Source organism: Rhinopithecus roxellana, chromosome 15 (assembly GCF_007565055.1).
Source record: "Rhinopithecus roxellana isolate Shanxi Qingling chromosome 15, ASM756505v1, whole genome shotgun sequence".
NCBI classification, from domain to species: domain Eukaryota; kingdom Metazoa; phylum Chordata; class Mammalia; order Primates; family Cercopithecidae; genus Rhinopithecus; species Rhinopithecus roxellana.
This window is the reverse complement of record NC_044563.1, coordinates 92,060,659-92,077,736: the sequence shown is the minus strand read 5'-3', so window position 1 is coordinate 92,077,736 and position 17,078 is coordinate 92,060,659. Positions and strand designations below refer to the sequence as shown.

The following is a 17,078-nucleotide window of genomic DNA, read 5'->3' as shown; positions in this document are numbered from 1 at the left end:
GTGGTTCCTCAAAAAGTTGAATTACCATATGACTCAGCAATTCCACTCCTAGTAAATACCTAAAATTATTGAAAACAAAGACTCAAACTGATACACGTCAGTGATCCTCACAGCATTATTCATCTTAGCCAAAAAGCAGAAAAAAAACCAAGGGTTCCTCGCTGGATGAATGGATAAACAGATGTGGTACATACACAGGACAGGATATTATTCAGTCCTAAAAAGAAGGAAATTCTGGCATATGCCATAGATGAACCTCGAGGACATCAGGCCAAGTGAATAAGCCAGTCACAAATACTGTATAATTCCACTTAAACAAGGTACCTAATAGTTAAACTCTGGAGACAGAAAGAGAATGGTGGTAGGTGGGGACCGGGGGTGGCGAGGAGTGGGGAGTTACTGATTGTCAGTACAGAGTTTCATTTTTGCAAGATGGAAAACCTTTTGGAGATGAATGATAGTAATGGGTGTACCACAATGTAAATGTGCTTCATGATACCAAATTATACATTTTAAAATGGTTAACATTTTATGTTATGTATATTTTACCACATTTTGCTTGAAAAAAACCTCAAACTCAATTCAGTACTGGAAAAGTTTTAAGTATGACTGGAATAACTTGGACATGCAAATTTACTTTTTCAACTGTAAGTTTTATAAAATTTAAATACAGATGAAGTATTTCTGATTAAAATTTAGCATCTGAATTGAGATGTTCTATAAGAGTAAAACACACACCAGATTTCAAAAACTTAGTACAAAAAATGCAAAATAGCTTTAAATAATTTCATAGTGATTACATGCTGAAATAATAATAATTTGGATATATCGGTTAAATATATTATTAAGATTAAAAAAGAAAAGAATGAAATTCTGACACATGCTACCATATGGACAAACCTCAAAAATATTATGCTAAGTGAAATAAACCAAACACAAGAAGACAAAGATGATATGATTCCACTCACAAGAAATACTACGAACAAATTTACGCAAACAAAAAGATGAGAGGGTACCAGGGGCCGAGGGAAGAAGGGCAGAGGGAGTCTTTGCGTAATGGTTGCAGAGTTTCTATTCGGAGTGAGGAAAAATTTTGGAAACAGGAAGCGGTGATGGTTGTACATCGTCCAGAATGTAATTAATGCCCTGAATTAACTGTACACTTAAAAATGGTTGAGATGACAAATTTGTTATACGTATTTTACCACAATTTAAAAAGACACATTGGGAATGCCCAAGGGGAAGAGTAAATGCAAGAGCTCATTTTCTTAAAGCTAGAGAGCATCCATAAGCAGCTGCAAGTAAACATCAGCAAGTTCTCCTTGGCTGGAAGGGGACATGAAACTTCCTCTGGACTTAAATCTTATAGATTTGAACTTAAAAAGAATCTCCCCCTATATGTTCCTCAGATTTTGACAGCTGTCCCCTGCAGAAAGGGTCCTGAGAATAAAATCTTTCCACTGCAGATTTCCCATAGACCAGCCTTTGGTATAGCTCACTATCCTGTATTTACATCTCTTGAGACTGTAAGACTCAAGACAGCAGGAGGTGTAGAATACACCAGGTTGCAGTGAAATCTGTCACATATAGCCAAAGGCTCTGAGCAGCCTCTGAAATTATAATAGACTAGGTTTATCTTTCTAGGAAGCTGCATAGAAGTTTGAAATGAGTAACTTTTTAATGTAATCTAATTCTATACATAACACATAAAAATACATGTATATACTATATTTACAACTTCTCTTAAGTATATATTTCTATAACTATGTGTTATATATTTCAATATTTGTATCAGGATATATGTTAGTACATGTTACATGGAGAGCTGGTAGCTTATGGCTGACCATCCTAATGAGACAGCCAAGTATAAAGAGGTCCCCAAAGAACCTCTGACCAGCCTGTGCACTGGGAGGATGCGGTGGGGCCTCGGGAAGTTTGCACCATTAGCAGGGGGAGGAGCCTGGCCTCTCCTGTTCCGGGTGGTACGTGGGATTCAATGTGTGAGACGGGGGGCCCGTTAACAGAAGCCTCTCTCACTTTGCTGTTTTTTTTTTTTTTTTTCCTTTTCGCCCAATAAAGTCCATTTTTCTCACCCTTCAAGGTGTCTGTGAGCCTAATCTTTCATGGCCATGTGACAAAAACCAGGCTTTCACCTGAACTAAGGAGAAAGTCCTAAAACACTAATATCAACTAAGAAGCATGCTGTCTCCCACCTTGTTTCTTGCAAAACTCACTTACTGAAAGGCCAAGTAGGAAGAGACCTAATTGCTTGAACCTGCAGACATTTGGCTCTCTTGTACACAATTTGACTTCTTCCTCAGCTCAATCGTCTTCCTCAGCTCAATCATTGTCATTCCTTTCACAGGTGTTGACTGCTAAGGAACATCCTGCACTCCAAACACCTACTAAGCGTCTGCATTTGAAGAACTTAACCTGAGGCAAATACCTGTTACGTGTCAGGCATTATCCTAGGTGCTGGGAATCAGCCAAGAACATATAGGCAAAAATTCCTGTGCCCATGGAGCTTACATTTTAGCAGAGTTTCTAGGAACACTTTTGCCTGCATGATAAAGAGATGTATGTAACTACAGCAATCCCTTCTACCTTCTTCCTGCTTTGAAAGCAAATGTGATGGCTGGAGCTACAGCTGCCACCTTGTGACTACAAGGTAACAAGCATGAGGAAAAGCTGCACTGTCCAATTTGACAGCCACTAGCCACATGTGGCTAGTAAGCACTTGATGTGTAGCTAGACTTAACTGAGATGAGCTGTAAAACACACAGTATTTCAGAAATGTAATATACAAAAAGCAAAATATCTCAGTAATCATTTTTATATTTACTACATTTTGAAATAGTGTGGATATATTAGGTTAAATAAAATATATTATTACAATTTCAATGCTTCTTTATATTTCTAAAATGTGACTAATAGGAAGTTTAACATTATATATGGGTTTACATTATATTTCTACTGGGCAGCACTGGCCTAGAGAATCAGAGAATACAGCTACTGAACCTCCAGCCACCACCTCTCTCCTGACTTCTCCTTAAAAACATAAGCCCCTATTTGTTTTCACCTCTGGTCACATCTCAGTTACCCACAGCTGAACACAACCTTACAAATTCAGCGCAGGAGAACAACCTGAGAATCAGGCTCACTGAACTGCCCAGGACCTTCCCTGTGGCAGGAGGCTGAACTGAGCCTGGTACTCCACCCTGTTGAGTAGGAGATAGACAGATATAGTCACACCAAGTGGGACAATTATCTGGTCAAGGAATACACTGATTGCCAAGATATTTTTAATTGTGGGAAAAAATCAAAGCAGAGCAAAAGTCTCCAAAGAGCAAAGAAGAGGGAAGCCAGGGTTTACCTTTCAGTCTGGGAAGGAGAGCGTTAAACTGCTTCATGGTTTCCTTTTTCCCTGCCCAGAGATACACATTTATTTGGATAATCCCGGCCGGAGACTCCCTAGGGCCTTGTACAACCCTGGGTGGGCCAGGAGCTGCAAGAGGGTTTTCTTTTTTTCTCCAAGTAAAGGGAGACTCAGTCTTCCAGCTTCACAAGCCTATTGGCTAACTTCCCGTCTCTTTTGAAAGCTCCACGGGCAGCCAGATGCTAGGCAAGGGCCAGACAGGGCTGTGGCCACCATCCCCGCCCTGAAGGGAAGGAATGCTCAGATGCAAACTTGGACAGATGCTTAAATAAGGAAATGAAAGGATTGTCTGGTATTGATTTCTGCTAACCCAGCATCAAAGCTTGGAAATACCAGAGCTCACACAGTAAAGCTCCAGAAAGAAGCCCTTTGAGCCATAGAGTTCGCTCCTCCATCCATGTGCATCTTCCCTGTGCCAAGCCCTGTGCTGGGGGCTTGAGACCCGGGGATGAGCCAGGCACGCTCCCTGTCCTTAGAAAGCTCACCATCGAGTGGGAAAAAGACAAAGCAATCAATGTGGGGCACTGATCAGCAAGATAGCAATAGGACCAGAGAATCTAGGAGCCCACTGGGGCACCAAACCCAGACTGGGGATGGAATAAGAGGAGGCAGTGGGGAGGAGATAGTCAGGGAAGGCTCCCAGGAGGAGGTGATGTCTGCTTGAACTGAATCATAAAGAGAACAAGTTAGCCAGGCCAGGCCCCTGTTCAGCACTAACAGGACAGATCCTCTGTGGGCCAGGGCCCTAAAGTCTCCCATTATTTGATGAAATTTTCAAGAGAAATATAAGTGCATTCGATCTGATACACTTATATGTGTTCTTCTCTTCTCTTAAAAAACATTCACTTTTACTGATACAGCAAACTTTTTTTTTTCCTTTTTTTTTTTTTTTTGAGATGGGGTCTTCTTCTTCACCCAGGCTGGAGTGCAGTGGCACAATCACAGCTCATTGCTGCCTTGACCTCCCAGGCTCAAGTCAGCCTCCCCACTCAGACTCCCCAGTAGTTGGGACTATAGGCACGCACCATCACGCCCGGCTAATTTTTGTATTTTTTGTATAGACAGGGTATTGCCATACTGCCCAGGCTGGTCTCAAATTCCTGGGCTCAAGGGACCTGCCCACCTCGGCCTCCCAAAGTGCTGGGGTTATAGGAGTGAGAAATGGGGACTTGCAAACCTAACCTCTTAATGAAACGATGCATATGGAACTATGTTGCGAGCTGTAAAGCTTGGTGGTGGTAATAAAACTGTTGTTGTTAAAAGGATGGCAGTAATCCCTGCCACATCACTGCTGGACTGCTCTTCACCCAGTGGCCCTGTTCAAGGTCACCTAGTCCAGGCTGCAGGACTCAGAGGACTCTATCAGTGCCCACTCAGCATGGCCCAGGAAATCTAAGGAGGCAACGTCTTACTGTGCTTTCTCTTTTTAAAGAAGGACTGTTCCTGGTGCTCCCTTGCACTATTGGTGGGAGTATCCACTCCAGGGAGGAGAATCTGACAATGCCTATAATTTTTAAATGTAGCACACATACGCTTTGTCTCACAATTTTACATGTATACAAACAAGTGTGGTTAAGGAAATGCACTGCAGCACTGTTTAAAATGGCAATAGACTGGAAATAAGCTAAGCTAAAGAAATTGTGCTATAGACTGGGTGTGGTGGCTCATGCCTGTAATTCCGCACTTTGGGATGCCGAGGCTGGTGGTTCATGAGGTCAGGAGTTCGAGACCATTCTGGTCAACATGGTAAAACTCCATTTCTACTAAAAATACAAAAATTAGCCAGGCATGGTGGCGCACACCTGTAATCCCAGCTACTTGGGAGGCTGAGGCACGAGAATCACTTGAACCTGAGAGGCGGAGGTAGAAGTGAGCCGAGATCACGCCACTGTACTCCATCCAGCCTGAGCAACAGAGCAAGATTCCATCTCAAAAGAAAAACAGAAAAAAGAAATGGTGCTATTGTGCTCTAGCCATAAAATGGGAAACCATTAAAGGCCATGAATAAAAGAGTTAGATCCACACCTACTGAGAAAAAGCAATCTCGAAGATACATTTTTCAGTGAAAAAAGTTCAGAACAAGTGTAGAAAAAATGTTTGTAGATCTTTTTCCCATTAAGAAAATACAGGGGGCAGTGCATGTATCCATATCACACATCCACAAACATGCAGAGATTTTCAGGAAGGTCACACAAGAAATGGGAGAGTACTTGCCTCTAGGAAGGAAAACTGGGGGAATGGAGAAAGGAAACTTCTTCCACACTAAATTTTCTTTCCTTTTTTTTTTTTTTTTTTTTTTTTAATTAGCTTGGCTTAGGCTCAAATCCACTCTGTCTTGTCTTGTCTTTTTTTTTCTCTCCCTCTCTCTCTTTTTTTTTTTTTTTTTGAGACAGGATCTTGCTCTGTTGCCCAGGCTAGAGTGCTGTGGTGCAATCATAGCTCACTGCCGCCTTGACCTCCTGGGTTAAAGCGATCCTCCCACCTCAGCCTCCCACATAGCTGGGACCACAGCATGGTGGGGCGCACCACACTCAGCTAATGAAAATACATCGTTTTCTAGAGACATGGTCTCACTGTGTTCATCCCACTTGCTCGGTCTCACCCTATATTTTCTTATCCTACTTGAGTTATTTTTTATCATGAGCAGGCATTTTTTTTCAAAGAAACCTTTTCTTTTTCTTATAAAGAAAAAATATATATAAAGAAATATATATGGAAATATATAGATAAGTATGGGGGCAGAAATATACGTTTATATTTAAATAAATATATATGTGTATATATAAATAAATAGATATGTGTATAGTGTGTGTGTGGTGTTGTGTGTGTGGTGGGTGTGTGGTATGTATGTATGTATATGTGTGTATAAGTGCATGTGTATGTATGTGTGTGGTGTGTGTATGTATGTATGGTGTGTGTGGGGTATGTGTGTATGTGTGTATGGTTTGTGGTGTGTGTAGTATGTGTGTGTATGTGTGTATTTGTATATACATGTGTGAATTTGTATATATGTGTGTATGTGTGTGTGGTATGTATGTGTATGGTGTGTGGCGTGTGTGTATGTATGTGTGTGATGTATATGTGTGTATTTGTGTATATATGTGTGTGTGGTGTGTATGTGTGTGTGTGACTAAGTGTATGCGTGTGTGGTGTATGTGTGCAAAGGGGGTGTGTGTGTATTTGCTGTAGAGACCAGGTCTCACTATGTCGCCCAATTTGGTTTCGAACTCCTGGCCTTGAGCATTCCTCCTATCTTAGCCTCCCAAAGTGCTGGGGTTACAGGCGTGAACCATCCCACCTGGCCTAGTTTTTTCATAAAAAGACAAAAAATTCTTTATTAGAAATATATTTACAAAGTGAACTCAGTAAACCCGGATTAACCACTTCCTATGAAGACAGCTAAAAAGGAAAGTTTTTTTCTTCTCCATACAACATTGCTGTGAATTGGATTTCCTCAAGCTCACATACAATGCCCAACGCACACACTCATGCAAACCCCACACACTCCATGTGCAGCTGTGGTAACAAATGCAGACATTGGTACAACCTGACTGGCAATCCAGGCTCAGAAATGTGTTCAATGTTGCAGGGCCGGCAGTCTACTGTCAGGTAAGCAGATAAATCCAGAGTTCATCTAAGCTTTTTCTTCAACTTGCACAGTTTCACACCCCAGAGACCATCTTCTGCTTTATCGGTTATGACTGGAACTGCCAGTATCAGGCAAAGTGGCCCTTGAAGTGTCTGAGCCAGGGAAGCCATGACGGATGACTTCAGAGGTTGGGAATGTCAGACAGGTTTATCCAGGCCAAGGGGTAGCCGTCTTTGCTCCCGGTGTCACCGCTTCTACCCCTAACACCCTCGCACCCTGCTCCGCTGCCTCCCTGCATGATCTGTGGAGGAAGCTGGGGACCATAGGACCGTCTGACCCTCGAGCACAAACCGGGGCCTGGGCTACACACAGGGGAGGGGCCCAGGAGCAAAAGGTGTGTGGTGACCCTGTTGGATACTCATAAAATACAGTCACATTCTTCCAAAAAGATAACACAAGAGTTTTCATTACATACGCTGGCCCGATTCCTGCTGGTGACAAGAGTCCATGAGTCATTCCCTGCGAGTTTTTATGGCAACAATGTACAAATACCCTCTGGTCTGTAATGGTACCTGTGACTACTGAGCAATCCTGTGAGGAGTGGTGGAAAGAACCCTGGACAGGACTGGGAATCAGAGGCTCACTGTTAACAGATTCCCAGGTCCTCTGTTTGAATACCAGACCTTCTGTTCACAGCCTGGACCAGGAGGTGTTTTTCTCCAGCCTTTCCTACCATCCATCCACTCTGTGCTCTCCGGCTTTCACCCTTCCCCCAAACCCCATACACGCCTCCTTTCCCATTACAGAGCAACACACTCTCCCTAGAATATATGCACTCCCTCTAGCTGTTTCCTCAGTTCTACACGGCAAACTCCTACTCATTTGCCAAGTCCCACATCAAACCTCCTCTTCCAGGAAGCATTCTCAGACTACCCCCGTCATAATCAGTCATTTGCTTTTCTATACTCCTGCAGACCAACGTACAGACCTCTCTCTTAGCTCTTAAGATATTAATGATAATAAGGGCTAAATGTTTACTGATCACTTATCACAATGCTACACAGCCTTCTACACTTTACAAAGGTTACCTTATTTAACCCTCATGGTAACTCCATGAAGTAGCTACTCTTATTATCCTCATTTTACAGAGAATGCTACTAAGGACCAGAGATATTAAGTAACTTGACCAAGGCCACAGAGCTATTAGATACCTAGACAAATGCCTGGCACATAGTAGTTGCTCAATAGCCACCTGATGAATGATTAATAAGTAAATACAGAAATAATTACCTATGTGTCTTTACAGAAAGCTCAAGTAAGAACCACATCTTATTCATCTTCCAAACTATCCTGTCTGTCAAATGCCTGGTAAGGTGTATGGCACTGGAAACACCTGCTAATGAGCAAATAAAAGAATATAAGGGTAAACCAGTAAATAGAGCTCAAATCCCAGTAATGCCACTATCTTCAGCTTTCTGGACCCTGGTTTGTGGCCTGTTAAATGCAGAGCTTGCACATAACACCTGCTTAAGTTCCTTCTAGCATTAAAGATTTATATATAAAAATAACCAGAGTCCAAAATTTTGTGATTATAGCATTTCCCACACCAAATTACATATTGCAGGTTCTTCTGGGTTGTTTTCCTCAGGAACACTACTCAGTTGGGTGTGACATTTGAGTCCGGTGGTACCCTAATACACAAGTCAGTATCAATCCTGAAAGAGTTCATTTGGCTTGATCCTCAGCTCACCCTCATTCTTATCCAAACATAGTCATGCTGAGGGAAAGAATTATTAATATTCAGTGCCAATAAAACCCTCATAAATAATAATCAACAATAAACAATAATCCCAAGTGAGATTTTGTAACTGGCACCTGAGCCATTGCTCTAGAGAACTTTCAGGCCACTCTCCTTGTCCCCTGGCACCTCCACTAGAGCCCTTCCCTCTTCCCCAGTCTCTCACTGCTGTGACATGCACATGTGTACACATACACACACACACACACTCACTGGTGGCATGGAGGCAGGAGCATGGTGCTCAGCATATGGCAGGGGCTGATAAATGCTTGTGAAATGCTTAAGCCCAGACCCACTCCAGGTGGTGCTGAGACGCATCCACATCAGCACAAAGGTCGGGGTTCTGACTGAATTACATTTATTCCTGCTCTGCCTATGGCTAACCGGGAGCTTGGCTTTATGCCTGGTACCTGACAAAACTGTGTCATCTGGCTTAGCATTGATGATCAGCCACATGTATGCAAATGCCAGCATTTCTTCCTTGACTAATGCTCAGCATAAACCATGACACCAAAGGATGCCTGAACATGGTATGTGAGCAAGACAGTGTCTGTTCATGTTGGAAGAGGTGAGGACCCCTGTTCTGTGTTTTGACTCACAACAAGGAGTATAAGCACCGGCCTCATGGAGCTGGCCATTAAACACCCACACATGAATGTGATATGCAAGGAGCCTATATCATGGCCAGAATACAAATCAATAGTCACTGTAGAGGACACCCATTTTTTGTGTGATTTTTTTCCTTTCTTCTTTCTTTCCTTTCTTTCTTTCTTTCTTTTTTTTTTTTTTTTTTTTTTTTTTTGAGATGGAGTCTCGCTCTGTCACCCAGGCTGGAGTGCAGTGGTGTGATCTCAGCTCACTGCAACCTCTGCCTTTTGGGTTCAAGTGAGTCTCCTGTCTCAGCTTCCTGAGTAGCTGGGACTACAGGCACCCGCCACCACACCTTTGTATTTTTAGTAGAGATGGGGTTTCACCATGTTGGCCAGGCTGATCTCGAACTCGTGACCTCAAGTGATCCACCTGCCTTGGCCTCCCAAAGTGTTGGGATTACAGGCATGAGCCACCACGCCCAGTCCAGGACACCTGTTATTTATCTGTCTCACACTGCCACATCCTTGGGGACCCGCTCTTCCCTCATGTCGATCATGTGATGCCTGAAAGGGCTGCCAATCACAGTAACCAGTTCCCCTGGTTTTGGCCATAATAAATCCGGAGGTGGGCCAATCAGAATCCTTCTCAATGGTTTTTTTTTTTTTTTTCAATATTGACCTGGAAGAGACAGATTCCAGCCTTTTGGAATGGAGCTATAAAGATGTACAGGAGAGGCTTCAAACACGGAGAAAAATGTGTTTGTAGGAGGGAAGCATGGAGCCAATAGAGAGCAAAGCATCCAAGCATCCAAGTTAAGGCCCCGACTTAAAGTGTCTGGACCTTCCTGTTAATATGAGTCAATGATTTCCCCATTCTTTATGGTAATTTTGAGCGGGGTTTCTGAAAAGCACAGCTCAAGTAGCCTAACACAGTCAGAGTTCACACTTACAATGCATTCTCAAATGTATCTTCCACTCCTCAGCATTCAGGCGGTTTTTATGAGATGGGTTATCTCACATGTGAAAAATGTCCTTGTTCCTCCTCACAAGGCATAAAAAATCCTGGGCAAGAGGCACCTTACCCAGCATCCCTAACAAAAGGTGCTTTCTTTCCCTTTGTATCTCAGAAGCCAGTGGTGACCTGCCAACCACAAGATGTGATGACTGTTCTATTTCAAGCTACCAAAGCTTGTAAAATAGAGGCTGGCCACACTGGCTAGGTAACCAGCTAGTACATTTTGGAAGAAGGGTCTCCTCTTGGTGGTCAGCCCTCCATTCCATCGCTGTACTCACTGACTCCCTGTGACAATCTGTCTTCACATCACCAAGAGGGTCCCTCAGCAGCCACAGCATGTTGGGTATATGGGGCAATAGCATTCCCTAATAAAACCAGAGCTCGGAAAACCCTCTGTGAGAGAACATAGTGCAACTGGGCCACCTGACTTTTATGGAACTTTTAAAAAACAGAAGCCACCATATACAATTACTAAGAGGGGTGACACTTTGGAAGCTAAAAGCTTCCCCTCCTTTAAATCTGAAGAGCCACCCAGTGAACTCTGAACTATGAAACCACAACAACGAGGAAGGGAGGCACTGGGCAGGAGTAGCACCCAGGACACTGGTCTCACCTTCTCCTCCCCCTTCCTTTTCCCTACCTCCCCCATCTCTTTTGCCTAGCTGGAGCATGGCAGATTATGGGCAGGTACTGCCTGGATGGCTAGCCTGCTCTGGACTGAGGCGACTGGTCTGTTTCAACCTGATGGAATGCTCTTCCTATGTCCCGCAGTGTCAGTGTGCCCCAGGCTCACAGGAGCTTGGCAGCTGTCTCCCCTGGGGCAGTGGAAAGCAGCATATCCCATGGTGGACTCAACAGCTTCTCATCACCAAAACAAAAACACAACAGTCCCGATTGCCATGGAGAGTTCAATCCTCTTGTCCTGGGATTGGCACCAACTGGAATTCCTAGGGTTCTAGCTGAGCTACCTCCTGTGAGGTCTAAATACAGCACATTCGATTTTAACCTAAACACACAGCCTGAACCAGTGCTCAGGGCTGATAGCCCCCAACGGCCACCAGGGAAGTCAGCTGAGAAGCCTGCACTCTCAGCTGCCCATCTGGTGGTGGGCATTTCACAAATGTCAGAGAAAGGTTGTGATAGTGAGCCTATGTTTGCCGATGCTGTCTATGGCCAAATGATGGGGGATGCAATCGGTTAGTGTAGGCTTAACTATGAGTGCGGCCCTAGGTACAGAAATGCATCCTGAGGAAGGGAGTGGGCAGCTGGAGAATGCAGGGGTATCAGGTAGAAGAGAAAGAGACAGGGAGGAAGAGGCAGTAAGGACCCAGACCTATTTCTTAGCCAATTAATTCAAAACCAGGGGATCTTTCTAAAATGTCCACACCCAGGGAAACACAACTCTCTAACTATGCCTCTCCCTGAGATTTAGGACTTAGGCCCTAGAATCAGATGGACCAAGATTGCCCTCTAGTTGTGTGACCTTGGGCACAACTGACTTCTCAATTTCCCCATCTCTAAAATGGCCTGAAGGACTACTGGAGCTGTTCATGGAAATCATGGCCATAAAGTACCTTGTACCTAGAAGCTGCTCAATAAATAGCAGCTACCAGAAGTAGTAGTAGTGGCAGCAGGAATAATAGAAGTGGGGGTAATATCAAGCATTGGCTTCTCTCCCTCAACTTTGCCTCTGGCTTCCCTCCCTTGGAGACAGCACGAGTGGAGGGAACCTCCCAGCCAGGAAAAGCTGATGCTTCGAGACAAAGGAAACCTTTACCAGAGGAAAACAATGCAACATCACACCCACACCCAAGAACCTTAGAGTGCCAAATGGCAACAGCTTCCTAACCTCCTAAATGTCAACCCACATGCCCTGCAAAGGTAAGACTAGGAGAGTTTATCCTTACCTTGGTGTTCGTGCACGACTTCCCTCGCTTATACTCCTTGTGGGAACCACGCTTATCCAATTTGTACCACAAGGCTTTGGCTTTCCAGGTGGTCACCTTGGACTTGAGCTTGGAATAAAAATTTCTGTGGTCCAGAGGGTCTAGGTCCAGGTGTCGTGTAAGGATGTTGAAGGCCTGGAGGGTACCTTTGCACGTGGATGCCTGGACAAAGTTCTCAAAAACCTGCCCCGCCTGGGCCTGCTTCTCATCCTCGTTTTCCCCCATGGTTCAGGAGTCGTGTGTGGCAGTGGTGTGGCAAGGACACAGGCGAACAGCATGAAGTATCTGGAGAAACGTCACACCTGCAACAGTAGGAGGAGGCAGAGGTCAGCTTTGGACAATGAGGGTAGGGTGGGGGATGGGTGCTGAGAAGTAAAAATACAATTTCTTTAAGACATTCAAATATTAATCATACTATTTAGTGTTCAATACTAAACATAAACATTTATAAAAGATATAGAATTGTGCCTTTTGGCCTGTCAATGTGGCATTGCAGGTAATCTCTCCCCATACTCTACTCCTCTCGCTGGCTGAAAAGTACCACACACTGCACAAGGCGATGCCCTGGCTAATGACAATAGTACCTGGTCAGTCTTGCTCTGAGTCAAGTGGTTCTGCAAACAGTTACTAGGAAAAGGGAAAAACTCCCAGAAAAGTACCCTAGATATAGCGCCATTGAAAGTCTATCATTCTTGGTGCTGCAAGTTGGTTGGCTGATGTGAATATAACCCAGCCACAATTCGCTAATGAACAGACAGAAAAAACTCCAAAGAACATCTCTCTAGATTTCATGACTGCCCACCTCTCCTTAGACACCCAGCTTTAAAGTCTTTCTTCCTTAGTTACCAGAGGGCAGGGCTTTCCACTACACACATGACAGTATCTTCTCAAAATTTCTGCTCCTGGTATCGCTGGAAGCACACCATCTACCTCAGTCAGACTCACAGACAGACAGAGACACGTGGACCTCCTCCGCCTGTGCAAACGGGGCCTGTGCTTTGTAAGTCCAGGCTGTGAACTATTTGGAACAAGTGCTTCGGCTGATGGAAGGGAAAAATGCGATGGGTGCTCATTCACATCCCAAAAATAGCTTGCCTGGGCTTTGGCCATGGTCCTTTCTGCACCATTCTAACCTCAGACTTTTCTTAGAAAAGTCACTTAAGTTTCAAAGGAACAAAAATAAAGTAGTGCTGATTTTCCAAAGCACTAGCTGTTTTTCCAGAATCCAAAGCTGGCGCAAGGAGACAAATGTGGAGAAGCTGGGGCTGACCCAGCTGTCAGGAGGGCTGGAGGGGTCTCTGAGCAAGAGGACACAGCAGACCGAACTCCACCAAAGAGGCCTGCAAGGGGAGGTCAGCAACACACAGAGCACAGGCCTCACGGCAGCTCTGCGCTCCCCAGAGGGGCAGTGTTTATCGTGGACAAGTTCGAATAGTGGGAAGGTTTTATGATACCAAAAGCAGAGAATGGTGTTTATCTTCCTCCTTAATCTCTTACTTATTCACTCGGCAACAATTTTTGGTGCGTTAGCAAGAGTTGGGCACCACTCAAAGGGCTGGGAATATGTAGGCTCAGGCCCTGCCCACAGGGGAAGATGGATTACAAGACCACAGGCAAGTGCTTGTGGAATATGAACCAAGGGCATAGAAACCCAGAGCAGGCGGTGTCCAACAGAGCCTTGAGGAGTCCAGAGGGGCCGCAAAAGGGAAGTGTCAAAAGGGTCCCGGGAGGCACTCAGTAGATGTGGTAATGCACGCTGCATCCCCCACAGGAGGCAGCTTTGTACCTGGGGAAATGTACCAGTTTAGAAAATAGTTTTGTAAATCAGTTCTCCAAGTTGCCAACTCCTCCTTGTCTAAAGTCTAGTAAAATTTATTTTACTAGAAGACTGGGCAGTGGACATTCCAGGCCATGGAAATACCCACACAGGGATGTGAGTGTGGAAAGAACAGGAGAGTGGTAGAATGACAGCATGTTCAAGGTTCAGGATTTGTGAGGACATGTGGTGGGGATATCCAGCGCACATGGTGGCAGATGTCCCCTCCAGGCCAAGGAGGGGGCCTGGCCTCTCCAGTGGGTGGTGAGGCGCAGGAGACAGAGCAGCAGGAAGAGACAAGTCTTTGGGAAGATGAGAGGGCAGCAGCAGACTGGAGGAGGAGGCTGGAGGCGAAGAGGCAGCTAAGGGGCTGTCCAGGCAGCAATGAGAAGAGGAGCTGGAAGAGAAGGGGGAAGAACAGCACATGCAAAGGAGCATAGGAGCCCACTGGGCACCACCTGCCAGGAGGAGCCTGTGGGGCAGGCAAGGTCTCAGACACTGGATGCCCAGACTTGGGGGTGAGGGGATCCTAGGGCCCTACACTCCCTTCCCTCTTTCCCGGAGAGCTGCTGAGGTGCCTGGCACTGAGCTTGGCTGAAGGGAGACTAGCACTCATTCCCTGCTCAGGCCTAGCCAGCTTCCCTGCCCTACCCAGGCTGGTTCCTCCATGAGGCCTTACCCAGTGACCTCGGTCTACGACACTCAACAACTTCAGTAGACTGAGAAAGCGGGCTCTGTGCCCTGCCTGGCGCGACGAGCATGGATTCCTTCACAGATGCTCTCTGGGCTCTGTGAGCGTCCACTCTGCTCACTTGGACATGACTCACATAAACACTGCCTCCTACTGTGTCTCCACTTTCCCCATGTGCAATGCTTGCCACCCAGAGAGCATAAACAGAAGGCGGGACTCATTTGCTTTGCAGAGCGTATTCACATTCTCAGTCTTTATCTATCTTTGGAACCACTTCTGTGCCCAGCATTGAACAAAGGCTGCAGTGGCTGGCCAACAAACACAAGGCTATTTGAACTTGCCTGCTACACTACAGTCTTTTCTGAGGACAGGCAAGCGGTACAGAGAAAACTGTAAGGCTTCAGAGCTATTGCCTCACATAAGCCACTTCTGATTCTCGGTTTCCCTACCGTAACAGACAAATTATAATCTCATCCTTGCAGGGTAGCTGTGAAAGGCAAGAAATGTGGATGATGGCAGAGCCGGGTCCCGGGAGGCACTCAGTAGATGTGGTAATGCATGCTGCATCCCCCACAGGAGGCAGATTTGTACCTGGGGAAATGTACCAGTTTAGAAAATAGTTTTGTAAATCAGTTCTCCAAGTTGCCAACTCCTCCTTGTCTAAAATTATGAACAGTTTAGAGGCATCAAGTCAAACAATAATTTACAAACTGGAAGAAGCTGTCTCCTCTGCACCCCAATGGCCACCCCTCCTCCTCCAGAAGAAGAATGAACAACTTCGTCTTCGGGTTCCAGTGGAAAAAGAGCTAAAGGTGGTGCTGGTGCTGAGGGCTAGATAGGCGTGGGAACTCCAGGAACCAGTCCTTATCTAGAGTGAGAGAAGGGGAGGTGGAGGGAGATGATGGTTCGACAGGAGAAGATAAGCGCAGCTTGGATGTGTAGCCCAGCAGCCCGTACCAGGCTCAGACTTGCCACCCTGGATCTAAACACCCGTCTCACTCTTTACAACTGGCTTTGCAAGTTAGGTCATAGACCTTAAAAATGACTCTCAACACCCATGGCGGGTAGCTTTCCTCATGGGATTAACATCAGAATATTTCGAGTCAGGGCAGCCTGAGTGTGAATCTGCTCTCAAGCACTTGCTAGTTGTGTGACCCTAGGCAGGTTGTCTCATCCATCTTGGCCTCAGTTTTCTCATGTGTGAAATAGGGATAACACAGGCTTCCCTCAGTATCCATGGGAGACTGGTTTCAGGATCCCATGCAGATACCAAAATCCATAGATGCTCAAGTCCCTTATATAAAATGATGTCATGTTTGCATATAACTTACACACATTCTCTCTTATACTTTAAATCATCTCTAGATTACTTGTAATACCTAATAGAAGTTCTATGTAAATAATTGCCTTGCATTGTTTAGGAAATAATGACAAGAAAAAAGTCTGTACGTATTCAGTACAGATGAACCATCTGTTTTTTTTTTTTTTTTTCCTGAATATTTTCAATCCACAATTGGTTGTATCTGTGATGTGCGACCAATGGATATAGAGGACCACCTGTTCTCACTTCATAGAGCTCTAAGGAATCAGTGAGATCACATATGCAATAACCAATACTCATTATGATTCTTCAAACAGCCCAAACATCATCATATCAAAAGGAAAGGCAAAAAAAAACATCATTCAAGACTACTGAGACTAGCTTTCTGGGTCAAGGAGTTATATATAGGTTGAGTATCCCTTATCTAAAATGCTTGGGACCAGAAGAGTTTTGGATTTCTATTTTCTTTCTTTGTTTTTCAAATATGTCCATCATACTCACTTGATTGAACATCCCAAATCCCAAAAATCCAAAATCCAGAAGACTCCAATGAACACTTCCTTAGAGCGTCATGTCAGCACTCAAAAAGCTTCAAATTTTGGAGCATTCCAGATTTCAGTTTAGGTATAGTCAACCTGTATACTTTAAAACTAGAGGACAAAGGCCTTCCATTTAGAAGATCTGAGTTCAAACTCACTTCCTCTCTGTGTAGACTCGGACAAATCATTTATCTTTTGGGTTTTAGTTTCCCGTGTATAACTAGGGAACCTCATAGAAAGTAGTTTTGGTAATGAACTGAAAACATACAGAATTCAGGATAGTGTTGGGAATGAACTGGGAAGGGCTGACCTAGCACTTAGAAGGACTCAGTGAGTC

General features: G+C 44.7%; 1 protein-coding gene across 17 annotated transcripts in view; it reads right to left on the bottom strand.

Moving 5' to 3' along the window:
- The window catches only part of LOC104668570 (F-actin-monooxygenase MICAL2), a 245,519-nt gene that overhangs the window by 182,080 nt on the left and 46,361 nt on the right, over window positions 1-17,078 (bottom strand). For all 17 annotated transcript variants that reach the window (XM_030917640.1, XM_030917656.1, XM_030917641.1 and 14 more), the window contains one exon: window positions 12,336-12,676. In XM_030917640.1, coding sequence (XP_030773500.1) covers window positions 12,336-12,599 — 264 coding nt within the window. In that variant the 5' untranslated portion in view covers window positions 12,600-12,676. The remainder of the gene's footprint in view (window positions 1-12,335; window positions 12,677-17,078) is intronic.